The sequence below is a fragment of the Neomonachus schauinslandi genome, chromosome 4, assembly GCF_002201575.2.
Source record: "Neomonachus schauinslandi chromosome 4, ASM220157v2, whole genome shotgun sequence".
NCBI lineage: Eukaryota > Metazoa > Chordata > Mammalia > Carnivora > Phocidae > Neomonachus > Neomonachus schauinslandi.
Window position 1 is genome coordinate 134,606,944 of NC_058406.1, and position 17,988 is coordinate 134,624,931.

The 17,988-nt window shown below is 37.5% G+C and overlaps 1 protein-coding gene across 1 annotated transcript in view; it reads right to left on the reverse strand.

Annotated features, from left to right (window-relative positions):
* Positions 1-343: 343 nt before the first annotated feature.
* The window catches only part of MRPS28 (mitochondrial ribosomal protein S28), a 111,250-nt gene continuing 93,605 nt past the window's right edge, over positions 344-17,988 (reverse strand). The window contains exon 3 of the mRNA XM_021688653.1: positions 344-710. Within this exon, the coding sequence (XP_021544328.1) occupies positions 545-710 (166 nt within the window). The 3' untranslated portion in view covers positions 344-544. The remainder of the gene's footprint in view (positions 711-17,988) is intronic.

Below are 17,988 nucleotides of genomic sequence, written 5' to 3' on the forward strand. Positions count from 1 at the left end.
GTTGGCCAACTGTCTTCTTTGGAAGAATGTCTATTCAGGTCCTCTCCCTTCCCTGCTTTATTTTGTCCTTAGCACATATCACTGTCTAACACACTATATACTTTACCCATTTATTTTCTGTTTCCCCAAGTCAAAGGGAAACACCACAAAGCAAGCAATCTTGTCTAATCGGTTTACTGCTGTTTTGAATAGTGCCATGCACATAGCAAGCACTCAAAACATATTTATTGAATGACAGAATTTCTTAGAATAGTTTATATTACCCCAATCAAAGGAAAGAATGGGTGTAAAAGGGAGGGGAGGAGGGGAGAAACAGCTAAAGAAAATTCTAACGAGTAAGAGCTATAATTATAGCTTTCATTTATTATGTCTTCTTTCAATCATTTATTCACAATTTTCTAATTGCATTCTTGATGAGTATCTGGGTTCAACAAAAAAGGAGTGAATGCACTAAGCAAAGTTTGTTTCTTTTTTTTTTTTTAATTTTTTTATTCTTATATTATCCCCATACATTACATCATTAGTTTTAGACAAAGTTTGTTTCTTATTCACGATGTTCCTCTTTTGATTTTGCGTCTTTACTCTCCTGGACTCCTAAGAGAATTGCATCCGCTTCTAGTATAGTTGTATCTGCAGTCGCTCCCAGGAACCTAGATGTAAGTTCAAGATCTAATAGCCGCAGTCGGACTCTGGTTCCCTTTTGGTATTTCCTAAATAGTAAGAAAAACAATTCCATGAATTCTGCACATCACAATATAAACAACTAGTTTAAAGTAAAACTCAAATTCTAATTTTAATGTGGTGGCTCAAAATAAAGAAGTTAATACATCTTTCTTTTTTTTTTTAAACTTTATACCAGTATCTGAAAAATAGTTGTTTTTGACAGAAAAGTAATTTAGATGTATCAGAATTTTTATGTTAAGGTGCCTCTTAAAGATTTTATAAGCAAAATAAAAACATAGTCCAAACCAAAATTCAAACAAGTCAATTCTTGAAATTGACATTTATTTTAATATGTCATTCATTTTTTAAAATCAGAGAGTGAAATCAAGGGGAAAAAAAGATTTTCAGATACATTTTTTTCTTCTAACGTTAAAAATCTTCTTTTAAAGTAAAGGAAATTGTACAAAAGCAAAATGGAAAAAAGTCAAAATGTGAAGCTTAGCGCTGGGGCTTGACCACACTGTAATTAGTGTGATGACAGCCATAACATGCACGATGGCTCACTTTGATCAATAAAATCATATTTTATAATACCAAATGAAAACCTAAAGTCACTTGCCTTCTTCCCTGAACAAGTATTTTAAGAGTGCAATACCAACATTACGAAAAGGTGCAGGAGAATGAAAATATTGCTACTGATTGAAATCCAAAAATCTTTAAAGATCTAAATATACAGGTATACCTTGTTTCATTGTGCTTCCCTTTGCACTTTGCAGATACTACGTTTTTTACAAAGATTTGTGGCAACCCTGTGTAAATGAATGTATTGCTGCCATTTTTTCAATAGCATTTGCTCACTTTGTGTCTCTTTGTCGCATTTTGGTAATTTGCACAATATTTCAAATTTTGTCACTGTTATTATATTTGTTGTGGTGATCTGTGATCAGTGATTACAACTGGTTGAAAGCTCAGAAGATAGTTGCAGTTTTTAGCAATAAAGTATTTTTTAATTAAAGTATATGCAGCTAACCTTTCAGTAGGGTTTGAACTGCACAGGTCGACTTATATGTGGATTTTTTCCAAGAAATACAGTACAGTACTGTAAATATATTTTCTATTCCTTATGATTTTTCTCAATAACATTTTGTTTTGTTTTTGTTTTTTTTTTAGAAAGAAAGAGTAAGCACAAGCAGGGGAGGTGCAGAGGGAGAGGAAGAGAGAGAATCTTAAGCAGGCTCCATGCCCAGAACTGAGCCCGAGGTGGGGCTTGATCTCACGACCCTGAGATCATGACCTGACCTGAAACCAAGAGACAGACACTTAACTGACTGAGCCACCTAGGTGCCCCCAATAGTATTTTCTTTTCTCCAGTTTATTATAAGAATACAGTACATATAATACACATAACATACAAAATACACGTTAATTGACTATTTATATTATCAGTAAGACGTAAGACTTCCAGTCAAGAGTAGGCTATTGGTAGTTAAGTTTCTGGGAAGTCCAAAATTATACACAGATTTTCTACTGTATGGGGGCTAGCGCCCTTAACTACTTCATCGTTCAAGGGTGAATTGTACATTGCTTTTTTAGATACAATGCTTTTATTGCACACTTAGTAGGCTAAAGTATAGTGTAAACATAACTTTTATATGCACTGGGAAACCAAAAAATTCATTTGGCTCACTTTATTGCAATATTTGCTTCACTGTGGTGGTCTGGAACCAAGCCTGCATTATCTCTGAGGTATGCCTGTGCACTCTGAGTATTCTAATTTTATTATTTATTTATTTATTTATTTATTTATTTTAAGATTTTATTTATTTATTTGACAGAGACAGAGATAGTGAGAGCAGGAACACAAGCAGCGGGAATGGGAGAGGGAGAAGCAGGCTTCCCCCCGAGGAGGGAGCCCGATGTAGGACTCGATCCCAGGACCCTGGGATCATGACCTGAGCCAAAGGCAGACGCATAACGATGCGAGCCACCCAGGCGTCCTAAGTTAATTTTAAAATTAAATAATTTTACATAAATGGAAAGTAAAGAAACAAAGTATGCCAAAAAGGTCACTGGAAAAGGAATTTTGTAGAACATATAACGAGTAGGCTCCACATGATGTTTGATTAGGTGTTCTGAAGGAATTTATAAATGGTCCATTAGGTAAAAATGAAGGCTATTCAGTTTTTTTTCTGTTTGTTTTTTTTTTTTAAAGATTTTATTTATTTATTTGACAGAGAGAGCAAGAGTCCAAGCAACGGAAGCTGCAGGCAGAGGGAGAAGCAGGCTCCCCGCTGAGCAGGAAGCCCGATGCAGGACTTGATCCCAGGTTTGAGCCAAAGGCAGACGCTTAACCGACTGAGCCACCCAGATGCCCCAGGCTTCTTGGTTTTTTTAAAAACATATTTTTCTTTCTGATTGTAGAAGCAAACGTTCTTTTGTAAAACTGTAAAACAGTGAAGTCAGTCATATTTTCTAGTCCTTCTATATGTATATTTACATGTATGTATACATGAGTGTGTATTTGACAGCATAGATCTTACTTGTTTAAAAAATTGAAGATATCCTAGAATATTAATTGAGGCATAGCTTTATATTCTTAGAAAACAGCAATTATAAGACATATTCTATATGAATGAACCACTGGGAAAATAAGGTTAGTGCACAGACAAGGTAAAACTGAACACTATTTTCTATATTACTTGGAACTATACTCTATGTTCTAATAGATTCTTTCATTTGTCCTTACAGCATGACTCACAGTAATTCATCCAATCAGCTTTGATTCACGTTGACCCCTCCTCCCCTCCTTTCCTGCAACATCCAGTTAGCAAGTTTAGTTCATTTCTTTAACAGATATTTCTTGAACTTAATCCTTCAAGTCTCGTCACCCCCCCCCTTTCTTTTTTAAAGATTTTATTTATTTGCGAGAGAGAGAATGAGAGACAGAGAGCACGAGAGGGGGGAGGGTCAGAGGGAGAAGCAGACCCCCTGCCGAGCAGGGAGCCCGATGCGGGACTCGATCCCGGGACTCCAGGATCATGACCTGAGCCGAAGGCAGTCGCCTAACCAACTGAGCCACCCAGGCGCCCTAGTCTCGTCACCCCTTAGCTGAAGCTTGAGGCCTGATGTGATCTTCTCAGAGCCACATTTCTAGCCCGCTTCTCAAGATGGGTTCCATACGTTGGCCTAATGCCCACTCCCACATACTTCTATTCCTCTGTACCTTTGCTTCTGTTGCCAGCACTGCTTGAACTTATCATCTATCCCATTGATTCTTAAGCTCTAGGCAGAACTGGATATATCAAATGTAGCTCCCGAGAACCTTGATCTTCTCCTTGTTGGAATGAAGAGTCTGTCACTGGAATGCCCATGGAAGAAAGAGGTTTCGCGGTCATAGACTTAATGTAAATCTGAGCCCTGCTACTTACTGGCTGGGTAATCCTGGGTAACTTGCTTTCTCTGAACCACAATTTCCTCATCTACAATGATAGCGATTCCAACTACTTTGCAGGTGAAGGTTAAATGGGATAATATGTTGAAAACACTTAGCATATGACTGCAAATGTTAGCGCGCCTCACATACTTGTGTTGGTTATCTGCATAAGTCTCTGATTTCTCATTAGTCTGTATGCCCCCCCCCCAAGGTCTGGCACTGTTATTCATCTCTGGATCCTTCCAGTACTGATGTACCAGGTACTCAAATGTCAGTCAATAAATTAGTATGATAAAAGCCACCAGGTCACAGATGATCTAGAATTTCTATTTTCTTGGCTTTAGCAGCTGTGTGGACTGGTCCATTTACTCAACCTCTCTGAAATTTGCCTGGCACTGTGCCTAGCATATAGTGGTTAATAAATGTTAGTTTTCTTCTTCCATTGTTCAATTGTTGGCTTCTTTCTTTTCACTTAGTTTTAGGAGTATTACTCATCGGTAGATTATAAACTAATCATGAGGAGATGAACAGTGGCTTTTTATAAAAACAGCTGAACACGTCACAAACACTAGGGACAAAAAATTCTGGGCAAAGTCATAGCAAAGAAGAAGTTCACAGTATAAGTGGTTCTGTAAATGATAAAAATCTCCAATTAAAATAAAAACAGAAACACCATGAGTGCCCAGTATGCTTGGTAATTTATGGAAGGCAAAAGTTTGTTCCCATTTTTAGATGTGGTAGCCTTTTTCTTTTTTTTTTAAAGATTTGTTTACCTATTTTAGAGAGCGAGAAAACGAGTGGGAGGGGGAGAGGGAGAGAGAATCTCAAGCAGACTCCGCACTGAGGACAGAGCCCGACACTGGGGTCGATCTCAAGACCCCGAGATCACAACCTGAGCTGAAACCAAGGATACGACACTTAACCAACTGTGCCACCCAGATGCAGTAGGTTTTAATGATTTTAATGCTTTGCCTTCATCTCTAAAAAATATGGAAATTCTGGGAATTACCCAATGAGATGGAAATGGGAGATGAAAAACAAACTGCAGGCCTTTATGTGTGTTGAAAGAAGAATTATCCAAATATATGCATTGTGCACTACATAAAACAAAACAAAACCAAACCTTTAAAAGATTCTCTTACTTCTGCTATCTAGAGTAGCTGTTTCTACTTTTATGGTACTTCATTTTTACTCTGTATTATTACAGTTACTTCCATGTGTTATCTCCTTTAACAGACTATAAGATCCTTCAGGGTGGGGATTTCATATCTGTCTCTTACAGTACCATGACGACATTTCACATAATGTAGCCTTCCGAACAGTGGTTTTCACACTTTCCAGTATATCAGAAACACCTGAGGTACTGGTTAAAAATGCAAATAGAGGGAAGCAACCCTGAGAGTGAGGTGGCAAATCTGAGGTGGAACTTAGGAATTTACCTTTTTCGCAAGCTTCTCAAGTGATTCTTACTCAGGCTCCTCTGGTCACCACTTGAAAAAAATCTGGCCTAGAATTATGTTTATTATATACAGTCAAGTGCAGGAGGACAGGACAGTCTACATAAATACAAAAGGCCAGTAAAATGAGGACCTGTGACAAAACTTTGTGACCACCATTAACAAGCTTCAAGAGTAACAGATGTTTTCCATAAGTGACGACCGTCTTCTAGGGTAATTTAGACAGGTGAAAAAAAAAAAAGAAAAGAAAAGAAAGAAAGAAAAAAAGAAAGTCAGGAATGTATCATGGAGAAATGCACCTAAAAAGAGTTCCCTGAACAAAGCCCACTGACGGCCTGGAGTGGGGCTGCCTCCCCTGCACTCAAGACTATCCGTTCTGGAAAATCCAGGACATGGAAAGGTCAGCATACTTCCCCAACAGAAATAGCAGCATACAATTAATATGGAGTTTATCCTTACTTTAACTTTGAAACACTTTTTAAAGAAAAAAAAAAGAAATAACTAATGTATTTCTGAGAACTCCATTTCTTCCAATGTAATTCGAGGTGAACCTTCTGTAGTCTTTGATAATCACTAATATTACTTAGTCTTCCCATTTGGGTTTCCATTGTTCCACATTACAATATTTAAAATGAATATGCCAGGGGCACCTGGGTGGCTCAGTCTGTTAAGCGTCTGGCTTCAGCTCAGGTCATGATCTCCAGGTCCCGGGATCCAGCCTCCAGTCCGGGAGTCTGCTTCTCCCTCTCCCTATGCCCCTCCTGCCTGCTCGTGCTCTCTCTCTCTCAAATAAATAAAATCTTTAAAAAAAAATAAACAAGAAAATAAAATGAATATGCCAGTAAACTCTTTTCTCAGATTGTTTATGCAGCCTTTTTTTTTTTAAATTTTTTGAAGATTTTTTTTTATTTATTTGACAACAGAGACACAGTGAGAGAGGGAACACAAGCAGGGGCAGTGGGAGAGGGAGAAGCAGGCCTCCCGCTGGGCAGGGAGCCCGATGCGGGGCTCGATCCCAGGACCCTGGGATCGTGACCTGAGCCGAAGGCAGACACTTAAGAGTAGCCACCAGGTGCCCCTACGCAGACTTTAAATGGTCACTTTATTCAAATATTTTGGCCTAAGTATAAAAATCCAGAAAAGGCAATGTAGTGATTGAGAACATGGACTCTGGAGTCAGATAACTAGGCATGTGAAGTTTTATCACTTATAGATATATAACTCTGAGCTACTTTATCTCTGTTTCAGTGTCCTCATTTGTAAAATGGGAACCCATGTCCTAGGTTCTTGTGAGCATGAAGTAAATTAACACATGCTGAGCCCTTATAAATGCTCATAACTGTTAGCTATCACCATCACTCACACCCCCCCCCCCCAGCATCATCAACACGAACCCAGTAAAAACTGATCCTCTATGTTGGAGTGATGCAGAGTACAAGAGCACTTTCAGTTACAATGGAATCAATAAAAGATTCATACAGAAGGGAAATTTGGAGGTGGGTTTTCTTCCCATATTTGCTTTGATTCAAATTTTACTTATTTTAATGGTATAAGCACTCTTCTTTTAAAATATATTGTAACAAAAATGTTCTACAAAAATGAAAACCATTTCTTTTGAAATGAATGTTGAATTTCCAATAAGGATGTGAGGCAAAATAGCTCTGAACAAAAGCAAGTAAAATCCAGAGAACTACACACTGAACGGTCATTTCCCAGCACTGACCACAACATAACTAAAAACAAGAAAACCACATATACTGTCAGTCACAAAAGGGTCACATTGATTTATCTACTCTTGTACTTTTTTCGGGAGGGGCTCAGGAAAATTGAGGGGCAGGAAAAGGTGTCTCATTTTACCTATCTGCTATCCCTCTTGCTTCATTAACTTTTGGTGGAGTTAAACCTTTTATGAATCTATTTGTATTTTTAGCACATACCATTTCTTAGAAGAGGAAGACAACAATTTCTATAGATTCATTATTTGTTCCTCCAAGAAGCAGTCTTTAGCTTCATTTTAAATTCAATAGTAGCCTTAACTTCTAACCTAATCAACCATCCCCTTTCATGATTTTTCTAAACCTGAATCTGTCTCCTCTGTCTTCTTTTTATAATGGAGTTTTATTATTCTTTTATCTAGTTCTTCCTCATTCTTTTGATTGTATCAATGGACTCTTCTATAAATTGCACAGATACCCATAACAAAATTTTACTACAGTGTGAAAGGGGTTCACAGATTACCTGAAGGCCAACCATGGACCTCTAAGATTAAGCAGCCCCGCTCTAGATTTTAAGTCTGTTTATCTTTCTTGAAGGAAAAGAAATGGGTTCTCATTTTATTGACACATCATGGCCCTGTGATAATTACTTCTGTTTTATTTCCAAAGTGCTTCTTAAGGAAACCCAGGACTTTACTGCACAAGCTCATGGAGCTAATGCTCAAAGCCATACAAAGCTATACAGCTTTATTTTCTAAGGGATATAAAAATCCATAAAAGGGGCACCTGGGTGGCTCAGTCATTAGGTGTCTGCCTTTGGCTCAGGTCACGGTCCCAGGGTCCTGGGATGGAGCCCCACATCGGGCTCCCAGCTCCGCGGGAGGCCTGCTTCTCCCTCCTCCACTGCCTCTGCTTGTGGTCCCTCTCTCGCTGTCTCTCTTTCTGTCAAATAAATAAAGAAAATCTTAAAAAAAAAATCCATAATAAATGTAAAGAAAAAATTTTCTTTTATTATCCTTGGTCACTTAATAAAGTCTACCCATAAGGAATGAATAAGGGCAGGTGTTCTAAAAGAAGAATTAGATGCACAGCAGCATTATGTTTTCAAATTAAAAATATGGAAGAAGAAAGATAAATCAATAAAAAGTATCCAACAGGGCGCCTGGGTGGCTCAGTCGGTTAAGCGACTGCCTCCGGCTCAGGTCATGATCCCGGAGTCCCGGGATCGAGTCCCGCATCGGGCTCCCTGCTCGGCGGGGAGTCTGCTTCCCCCTCTGCCCTCTTCCCTCTCGTGCTCTCTGTCTCTCATTCTCTCTCTCTCTCAAATAAATAAATAAAATCTTTAAAAATAATAATAATAAAAAAAAAGTATCCAACAAAAAACAGGTTTAAGATGATTATCTTTTAAGAGACTGGATGGACCCACTGTCTTGAATATTGGGCCCACCATAAAGCACAGATTTTCTAAAATGTGTCAGAAATGCTTAGAGGTACTTTTTGGTTGTCACAATGATCAGGTTGACATTTATTTGTCAACCCACCCAGGGGGTGGGTGGAATGGAGACATTCTGTAATATACAGAACTCTCTGCACAACAGAGTTGTCCTGCATCTGTGCTAGACACTGATGTGGGTGGAAAACCTACTTATAATTATCTAAGCCTAGAACTATATCTGCTAAAGACAACAAGTTATTTTTTTAAATAAAAGTTTAAGTATTCACTAAATTTCCAGAAGTGTGATTACTGTGTAAATGAAGAGAAGACTGACTTTGTTCAGAATGTTCACTGTTTCAGAAAAATCACATCACCATAAACAACACCGCCATTTCATTTTTGTGTTTTGCTACATGTGGTAAGTGTATCTTCTTTGTAGTTTAACCTTTGGCCTACTCTTTGCATTGGTAGATCAGTCCCCTCTATACCTGCCATCTAAGACACATGATTTATGTTCTTATATTTCATTGAAATGGAACGATAAAAACTTAACAAAAATATCAATAATACCAAACACCACAGCCCAACATAACTTTTTGTGAGAACAGAAACACTTTAAATAAGGCTTGAGCACTTGAAATATGGCTAGTGTTGAGTGAGGAACTGAACTTTTAAATTATACTTAATTAATTTAAATTTAATTTAAAAAACCACATCACAGTGCCACTTCAGACCATTTCAAATTGACAAGTAAGCATACTTGTCCCACAATATATAAATATACATTGTGGCAGAAAGGCTAGTTTTGCAGGCAAAATAGCATTCTGAAATAATTTGTTATAATAAATACCACTAATTAGATTCAGCAATAATAAAGTCAGATACCTGTTTGCCATCACTAACCCCTCAAACATTTCTCTCCTTTCTGTTACCTTTTGTATTCTTCCTCAATTCCATGTGTGACATTGTACTAGACCCATAAGCAGCTCAACTGTCTTATTAGATATTTTGAGGTTATAGTTAAGTTCTCCATAAAGATAGCTTTCCCCATATTACAGGCATAAAATTAAGATACATGGAAGTAAAATCACTTGCCTAATGCTACAAAGTGGTATGAAAGGATTCACAGATTTTTTTTTCCTCTTCCTTTTCTCAAGTTCTCAATTACCTGTGACTTCTGGCAAGAACTATAAACTTAATCCCTTTAGGGGTGGTAAGAATTTACCACTTCATATAAGCTTATAATGTCTTCCCTTTTAAATAAAACGTAGAACACACTGTTGTCATCTGACTCATTATTTTGACTGCTCCCCCATTAGAAAAATGATGACTTTCAGTGGTAACAAATAATAACATCCAAAAAAAAAAAAAAAGAAATCTCTGTGGCTTTATGCAATTTTTTTTTTTTTTTTATTTTTTTTTTTTTTTTTTTAATTAGGAAAAACATCCCAGATATTATTTTTCAGAAATCTTTTGTTTCATAATAAAACCACTGAATAATACTGCTGTCTTGAAAGGCAAATAGGATGTCTCCAATGAGCACATTCAAAATAAAAATAGCCTGTGTTTCTACTGCTTGGTGTGTTCTTTCTTTTAACTTCAAGTGCTTGCTTCTGACTGATCTTTGTGAACTCCAGCCTAAATGGATTCAATCCCAGCCTTCACCATGACTGCTCTCTTCCACTGTGTGCTTTCTCAGACCATATGCTGTAGTAAATGAGCCTGCATGGCTGAGCTGTTTAGGAAAAGGGCAATTAAATCTGGTTTTGCATTTCTTTATTAAGGACATGCTTTAAAGACTTTCCTTTGGAGAGGTTTTTGACATTCTTTCCATAGACATTCTTTAACATCTGTCAGTGCATGCTAGTGATGGTTCTTACAGACTTAAAATAGAGAGAATCCCTGTGACTAGTTCTTTGATATAAATATATTAATAATACAAAACTGACAAATATAAGGCTTGGATTAAACCTCAGTATCTAAAGAGAATATTGTGAGGAATTCTGCCTTTGCTAGTCAATTTAGCTGTCTTGCTGTAATCATAATTCTCAGAGGTTCTTAAAAATAGTTCTTTTGAAATCATTAGACATCTATGTTTTTATTCCAATGAATTAAAATAGTTTAGAACTTTTTCTGATTTTCATATAATTCTTCATTTAAAGTTTTAAGACTTTAGAAGTAAATTTTTTCTTTTCCTTTTTGAAAAGAAAAAGTTAAAATATTTCTACTGGTTCAATTAACACCTATTTGATTTTTTCGAATTTATACAAATGTTCACAGTAATATTGATCTCTATGTGAAGCCAGAAACTTGTCCGTGTGCATGTGTGTGTGTGTGTGTGTGTGTGTGTGTGTGTGTGTGTGAGAGAGAGAGAGAGAGAGAGAGAGCACATGTGGAAATGTGTGTACTTTGTTCTCCAAATGAACTTTGTGGACATCAATTTCCCATCTTTAAAAAGCACAGTGTTATGGGGCGCCTGGGTGGCTCAGTCGTTAAGCATCTGCCTTCGGCTCAGGTCATGATCCCAGGGTCCTGGGATCGAGTCCCACACTGGGCTCCCTGCTCAGCAGGAAGCCTGCTTCTCCCTCCCCCACTCCCCCTGCTTGTGTTCCCTCTCTCGCTGTGTCTCTCTCTCTCTCTGTCAAATAAATAAATAAAAATCTTTAAAATAAATAAATAACTAAATAAAATGAAAAGCAGTGTTAGAAAAGATCTAAGATCTTTTGCAGTTCTATGATTTTGTTCTACTTTTATACAATGTTAAGTATTTGAAAACTGATATAGTGTAAAATGACTTTAAGTGCAAAACATATATATAAAATGCAAGATTTTAATAATTTTTATTAGCTATGTAAAATATATAAAATGTTATTATAGCCTTAAATATTCAATTAACAAGTGAACCCTATGCAAACTACTTGGTGCATTCTGGATTTGTCTCACTTTTTCAAAATACCATCTGCCATGTTTCCCTGACCTATCTGGTCTACTGCTTCATTCTGTCCAGTCTGTTAGATGTCCTTCAAGATTTTCTCACCACCATATTATCCATACTGTATTATCAAGCACAGTAGCTATGGTTAACAAAATGAAGGTAGTAAGTGTTCATAAAGTTCTACAGCTCTCCAATATTTCCACTCATTAAAATTTAAAATGCAGGAGCACCTGGGTGGCTCAGTCGTTAAGCATCTGCCTTCGGCTCAGGTCATGATCCCGGGGTCCTGGGATCGAGCCCCGCATCGGACTCCCTGCTCCGCGGGTAGCCTGCTCCTCCCTCTCCCACTCCCCCTGCTTGTGTTCCCTCTCTTGCTGTGTCTATCAAAAAAAAAAAAAAAATTTAAAATGCAGCACAAATCTTTAGTTCTAATTTATTATCCCAGGTCATCAGAAGATGTAAATGGGAAACAAAAATTATTATAACTAGAACTTCTGCTACCAAAAGCCCTTTGAAAAAACTAATGATTATCCCTTTTAAAAAAAAAACTAGAGAGCGAATGTGCTTATTTGCTAGGCCAAAATAAACAATGCAAATCAACTGGCAACTGGAAACCTACTTGCCATTGTGGCCAGAGCAACAGATAGTGTTCCTAATACCAAACTGCCCTCCAGTTGCAATCGTCCTAAATAAGGATTTTCATTTTTTTCTGTAATTCTAATATAAATGTATGATTTTGTTTTTCCCCTTAACCAAGTTCTTTTTAACCTTTACTATGCTAGCCAGTATTCTGTGTCACCATAAACAGAAGTTTTGTTTCATTCAAGCATTGATTTATTTTATGAAATGTGAAAATGAAACATCTTTAAATTATAATAACTTTACTTTTTAATAATGTGGAATATGCATACAATGTAATATATTAGATATAGAATCAATAATCTTTTCTCAGAGCTACAAAATAAGATGTATCAAGATTTGAGACACCTGAGATATGCTGATGACTCACGCTGGGATCAAACCTGGAGCAAGTATTATGACAGGGAAGCAAAAAGGGATACATTTTAGGGTATATAATTTTTAAGCAAATATATGTATTTATTGCCAGAAAAGTTTTGTCTGTGTAGAACAGAGGAAGGAGTATGAGCTTTATATAGTCATAGAAAGATCTAGGTTTGACTGTGATTGAGTACAAGAAACTTACCTTGAATGGACTGTTAATTTATCTGTAAAAGGAGGTTAATATATTCCACCTGGCAAGGTTGATGTGAAGCTTCATGCATTATAAGGTATGGAATGTGCCTGGCACATAATACATACTCAATAAATACTAGCCATTATGAAATTCACCACATTCATACTTCTATAAAGTATAACAGACAACTGAAAGGATAATAACGTCAAATATGGATGTACAGAAGACACCAGAACACTGTTCAAATGAACAAGTCTAGTAGCAACAATCTTCAATGTATATAAAAGAAACAAAGGAACATAAAACTCATTGAAGGCATTCTTCTGAGTTTGAATTTGGAGCTGAGGGAAGGGGCTAATAAAATCCAGAAATTACTTTACAATTTATAGGGACAGATTTGTTGACTCTACAGGGAGTCAGAACTGGAAGGCGTAACAGAATTGCTCCTGGAAGCTTTTTACAATTTTTTCCCTTTTCTTCTCTTTTCTTTTTTCTTAAGAGTACGTATGCCAGGGGTCCAACCCAGACCTACCCCATCAAAATCAATGGGGTAGAGCTGGAGATACATGTACATTTGGGAAAAAGCTCTTCAAAATGTGTTTGGTCCCTGACCTTGTTCAAAAAGCATTGGTTAATGTGTTCATAAGTTAGATTCTCTGAGTCTTTGTCTCAATCAAATTCCAAATGAATCGTTCATGGTAGTTTCTGGGCCAAGCTGAATCTTGCCCAATTCAAGCTTTAATTTCCTAACAAGTGCATGCAGTACAGATATTATGTAGAAGGTCAAAATTAGAACTGCACTTTTAAATGTCAAATATAAGATGAGCAAAGTTGTTTTGCCATTATGAATACTGAAGAGATTAATACGTATTTTCATCTAAGCAAAGGGCTGAATCATCTTATGTTAGCTATATAAGATTTACTGCAGTTAAGGATATATTTTCATGACCAAAAGATTTTCAAAATCACTTCCACAGTGCTTGAAAACCTAACACTTACTAACATATACAACAAGAGTAAATTTAGCTCAAAAATTACCTTATGGCAGAGGTTATCTCCTCATTACCTCAGCTCTAAAACATCTTTGATTATTTCCTCCACTGGTAGAACCTCTGTCTCCAGATTCCTAATTCTCTGCACTTTTGACTACATTAAGAGAACAGAAGACTTCTAAATTCATTGTACCAATGCATTTTCAGAGTTTCCTTTTTTCTTTTAATCTTGTTTCTATCTCTCTAAATTAATTACTTATTAAATAAGTATTGTTGAATTTTCAACAAATACCTACTCAACATCTTTATGAGGTAAGGGGATACCAACAAGAAAGAGAGAAACTATCCTGTCCCCTCCCAACCCACAGAGTCAAAAACAGAGTGAAGAGCTATATTCCACTTTGGCGGGACATAGAACTACTTTCGGAGGTTGGTCCTGACTTCTGTGCCCTTTCAACAAGAGATGAGACTATCAGATGCCTTTTGGAAAGCCAAATACTTAAAAGATGATTATTGCAGTAGCTTATGTGGGCTGGCAAGGGTGAGAGAGGAAAATCTTTTATAAAAGAATTGGACCCATACTGCAAATTTCACGCAATCCAGAGTGTTTTTAATTTTTAAACAGTCTCCGGTGTAGGCCAAGAACCAGTGTCAATGAGGAGAGAAGATGGAAGGGGGAGGAGGAGGGAGAGTAGAAGGTGCAGGGGGTGGGATATAAAACTCCTATCACAGACCAATACTGAAGTTAGGTTGGTTTTAAAAAGACCCTCAGACTTGGAATAGAGCTTGTGACTTGACACTCATAAGCCTTGGCTGATACTTGCCCTTCACACCTCCAAATCTGGGCATATTTATTAAACACTCTAGTTCATGCCCTTTAATTAAAAACTGAGGTCACAGAATCTTAGAGAAGTTAGAAATTAGAAATAAAAAATAAAACTAACTTTAGTTTAAAGGCATTTCAAGTGATAAGGTGGTTTTAGATTAAGTTCAAGCTCAATAAAAGTCAACAATGTGGCTTTGCTTCCCCCAAAAATTAATGGAATTTTCGGCAGAATTAGTACAAATATATATTCCACATAATAATCCCAATCTCCTTTCACTTCTCTGACCATATCTAGAGAATTGTCATCTATCTGGGTAACACACTCATAGGGTCTTGTTATTTGAGGTCTATCCCGAAGAAGACAGTAAAATAATGTTATGTTGAATGATGAATTAAGGGAAGGAAAACATGTAGCAGGTTGAAAAAAAGAAAACAAAAGAAGAGAAAGGACCTTATTACATGAGTGAAGAATCTGAAAGGCTTTAATATTAAAGAGGTCACAATATTTATTTCGTGCATCTATTCTGTGTACCTCCAAAAAAGAGAAATAAGAAAAATGGGTAGAAATTATAGGATGGCCAACTTAGCACACTTCAGTTTACTATGAGGAAGAACTTCTAACAGAGTTGGCCGGAAAGAGAATCGGTTGTTTTGTGTATTAATGGAGGAAATCACAGGGAATTTTTTTCCTTCTGATTTAAGTTGTTTCTGAGAACATTGGTATCTCTAGAGTGATTTTGCTCTAAATGCTAACAGAGTAAAATACTGTCGACTCAAAAATCTTGGAATGGAATTCTGCAAAAAAAAAAAAGAAATACTACATAGTTCAGAGTCTCTGAATCAAAATCAAAGCACCTATTTATGATTAAAATTATAAATAAAAGCTTTTTTGTTTGCTTTTGCTTTTATTTAGTAGGAGGCTGTGGTTAATTCCTTGGGGTTAGGTAATGATATTATTTTAAAGTTATTACTACCCAGAACACAACATTCAAAACATACTAAAATTCCAAAAGAACCGTGTTAGGTTAGCATTTTGACTAACGTAAGTATCTCTAAATAAATTCTTATGCTTTTAAGGTAAAGCAAAGCAAGACAGAATAGTGACTTAATTTTTCCCTTTACAATAAAAAGGGATTAGTGGTCCTTAATAAGAAATTCTTAACTTCGGGGCATCTGGGTAGCTCAGTCGTTAAGCGTCTGCCTTTGGCTCAGGTCATGATCCCAGAGTCCTGGGATCAGCCCGCATCGGGCTCCCTGCTTGGCGGGAAGCTTGCTTCTCCGAGCTCTCCCACTCCCCCTGCTTGTGTTCCCTCTCTCTCCGTCAAATAAATAAATGAAATCTTAAAAAAAAGAAAAAAAAAAAGAAATTCTTAACTTTGACAAGTACTCAGTTCCCCTCTCAAATTCTATTTACCTGCATCTAGATTCCCTTGGCCATGTAAATGCACTTCCTAAATCAGTGCCTACAAAATGGGAGAAAAAAAAAAATCTCAAGATCCTGGAGCTTTTTAACTTGCCAAGAAAATGCGAAAGAGCAGCTAAATTCTGTTCAGAGAACAAATGCCACGTCATATTAATAGCTAAAGAAAGCCATAGTTTATTGGTTTACTGACTAGATAACTAAAACCTTGGATAACAAACTGACAGCGTTTAAGAACAATTGTTTCCCAATTTTCTCATTTTATGTGAACAATTCTATGATCATTATGCAATCTTGGGCAAGGCTACTTCTTTTGTGAAATGGGAATCACCAGATTACCTACCCTACTAGGATTTCTGGTGAGACTGTGCAAGAGAATATGTCCTCACATGGCCCTTCCTCAGTGCACACGTAGCAAGTATAACTAGCAAGTATAACTAGCTACTTTCTGTCACAATTAATGTAGGCCTGGCTGTAAGGTTTACTGTGGCTGGCAAATTGATGTGTCAGGAGGTTGATGCTTGTTGGGGACGGAGAGCAGTTGACAAAAAGTTTCCAAAGATGCCCTGTTCATAGAAATTGGATTTAACTTTTGATGGATGTCAATCAGCTAATCTACCAGATAGGCAATAGCAGCTGGACTTCTGAGGAAGTGTGTTTCTAGACCCTAGAGGGCCTCTCTGTTGAGAGCAGGACCCATGTGACTAAGCATATGGGAACAGAGTATGAGCGCTGAGGGAGATGGGCCTGGCATGACTGCTTGCTCTGGATCTGGTGCTCCAACCTGTCAATTTTTCACTGGTTTATTCACTCAACAAGTATTTCTTAAAAGCCCATCTGTGGCAGGTACTCTTCTAGGTGCTGGAGTAACCAGTGTTTAAGACAGGGTTCCAGCACTCACAGTTTACACTGTGGTAGGGAGAAAAGGACAATGAACAAACCAGATAGGAGTAAGTGCTGTATAGAAAATGAAAATAAGGTGATATGATGGAGAGGGATGACATTAGCCTGGGTGGTGAAGGAAGGAATCTCTGAAGAAGTGACATGTAAATGGATCCCTGAATGACAAAAGAGTCAGCTGTGTAAAGATGGGGGTAGAGCATTTCAGGCAGAGGCACAGTTAGTTCAAAGGCTCAAAGGTAAGACAAAGCTGGCATGATTGAAGAAGCAAGAGAAAACCAGCGTGGCTGGAGAGCCCTGGGTGACAGGGAGACGGGTAGGAGCCAGAGGCAGAGAGGAAGGCAGGAGGGAGGCCAGATAGTGCTTCATATACCAATGTAAAAGGTTTGGGGTTTATTTTAGATGCTCACGAAGAGCCCGAGTAGAAGGGGAATGCATGATTAGATTTCTTTTTAAGACCACTCTGGCTGCTCTTGGGAAAATGAATTGTAGGGGACAGGGATGGAAAGACGCTGGGTGGGGAGGGCTCAAGGGCTAATCAGGAACTTATCCACAGGCAAATGCATTTCAGGGGGATCTAGGCTGTGCTGGCATACCAAATTGCAGACTTACAACAACCAGATCTAGCTCTATCGATAATACTGCCTGTCTTGGTTATAAGTCATTCAGGATCACAGTAGAGCTGCGCTGATTCTTTAATATACTGCTTGTATTCTTCTTAGTTTAACAAACAATTTAGGCAGGGGCATAACCATCTATTTCCTATCATAATTGGCATAGGCCTGGCTGTAAGGTTCTCTGGGGCAGGCCAACTGACTTGGCAATAGAGTTGGATCCTTATGAAGACAGACAGCAGTTGACAGCTTTCAAAGATGTGCAGTAGGATCTAGGGATGCAGGACTTTCAAAAGTTTCTAAAGCAGTATTTACTCCTGCACTTACTCATTTATATATGTGTGTCTTAGTCTGCCTGGGCTGCTATAAGAAAATACCACAGGATGGGTGTCTTAAACATCAG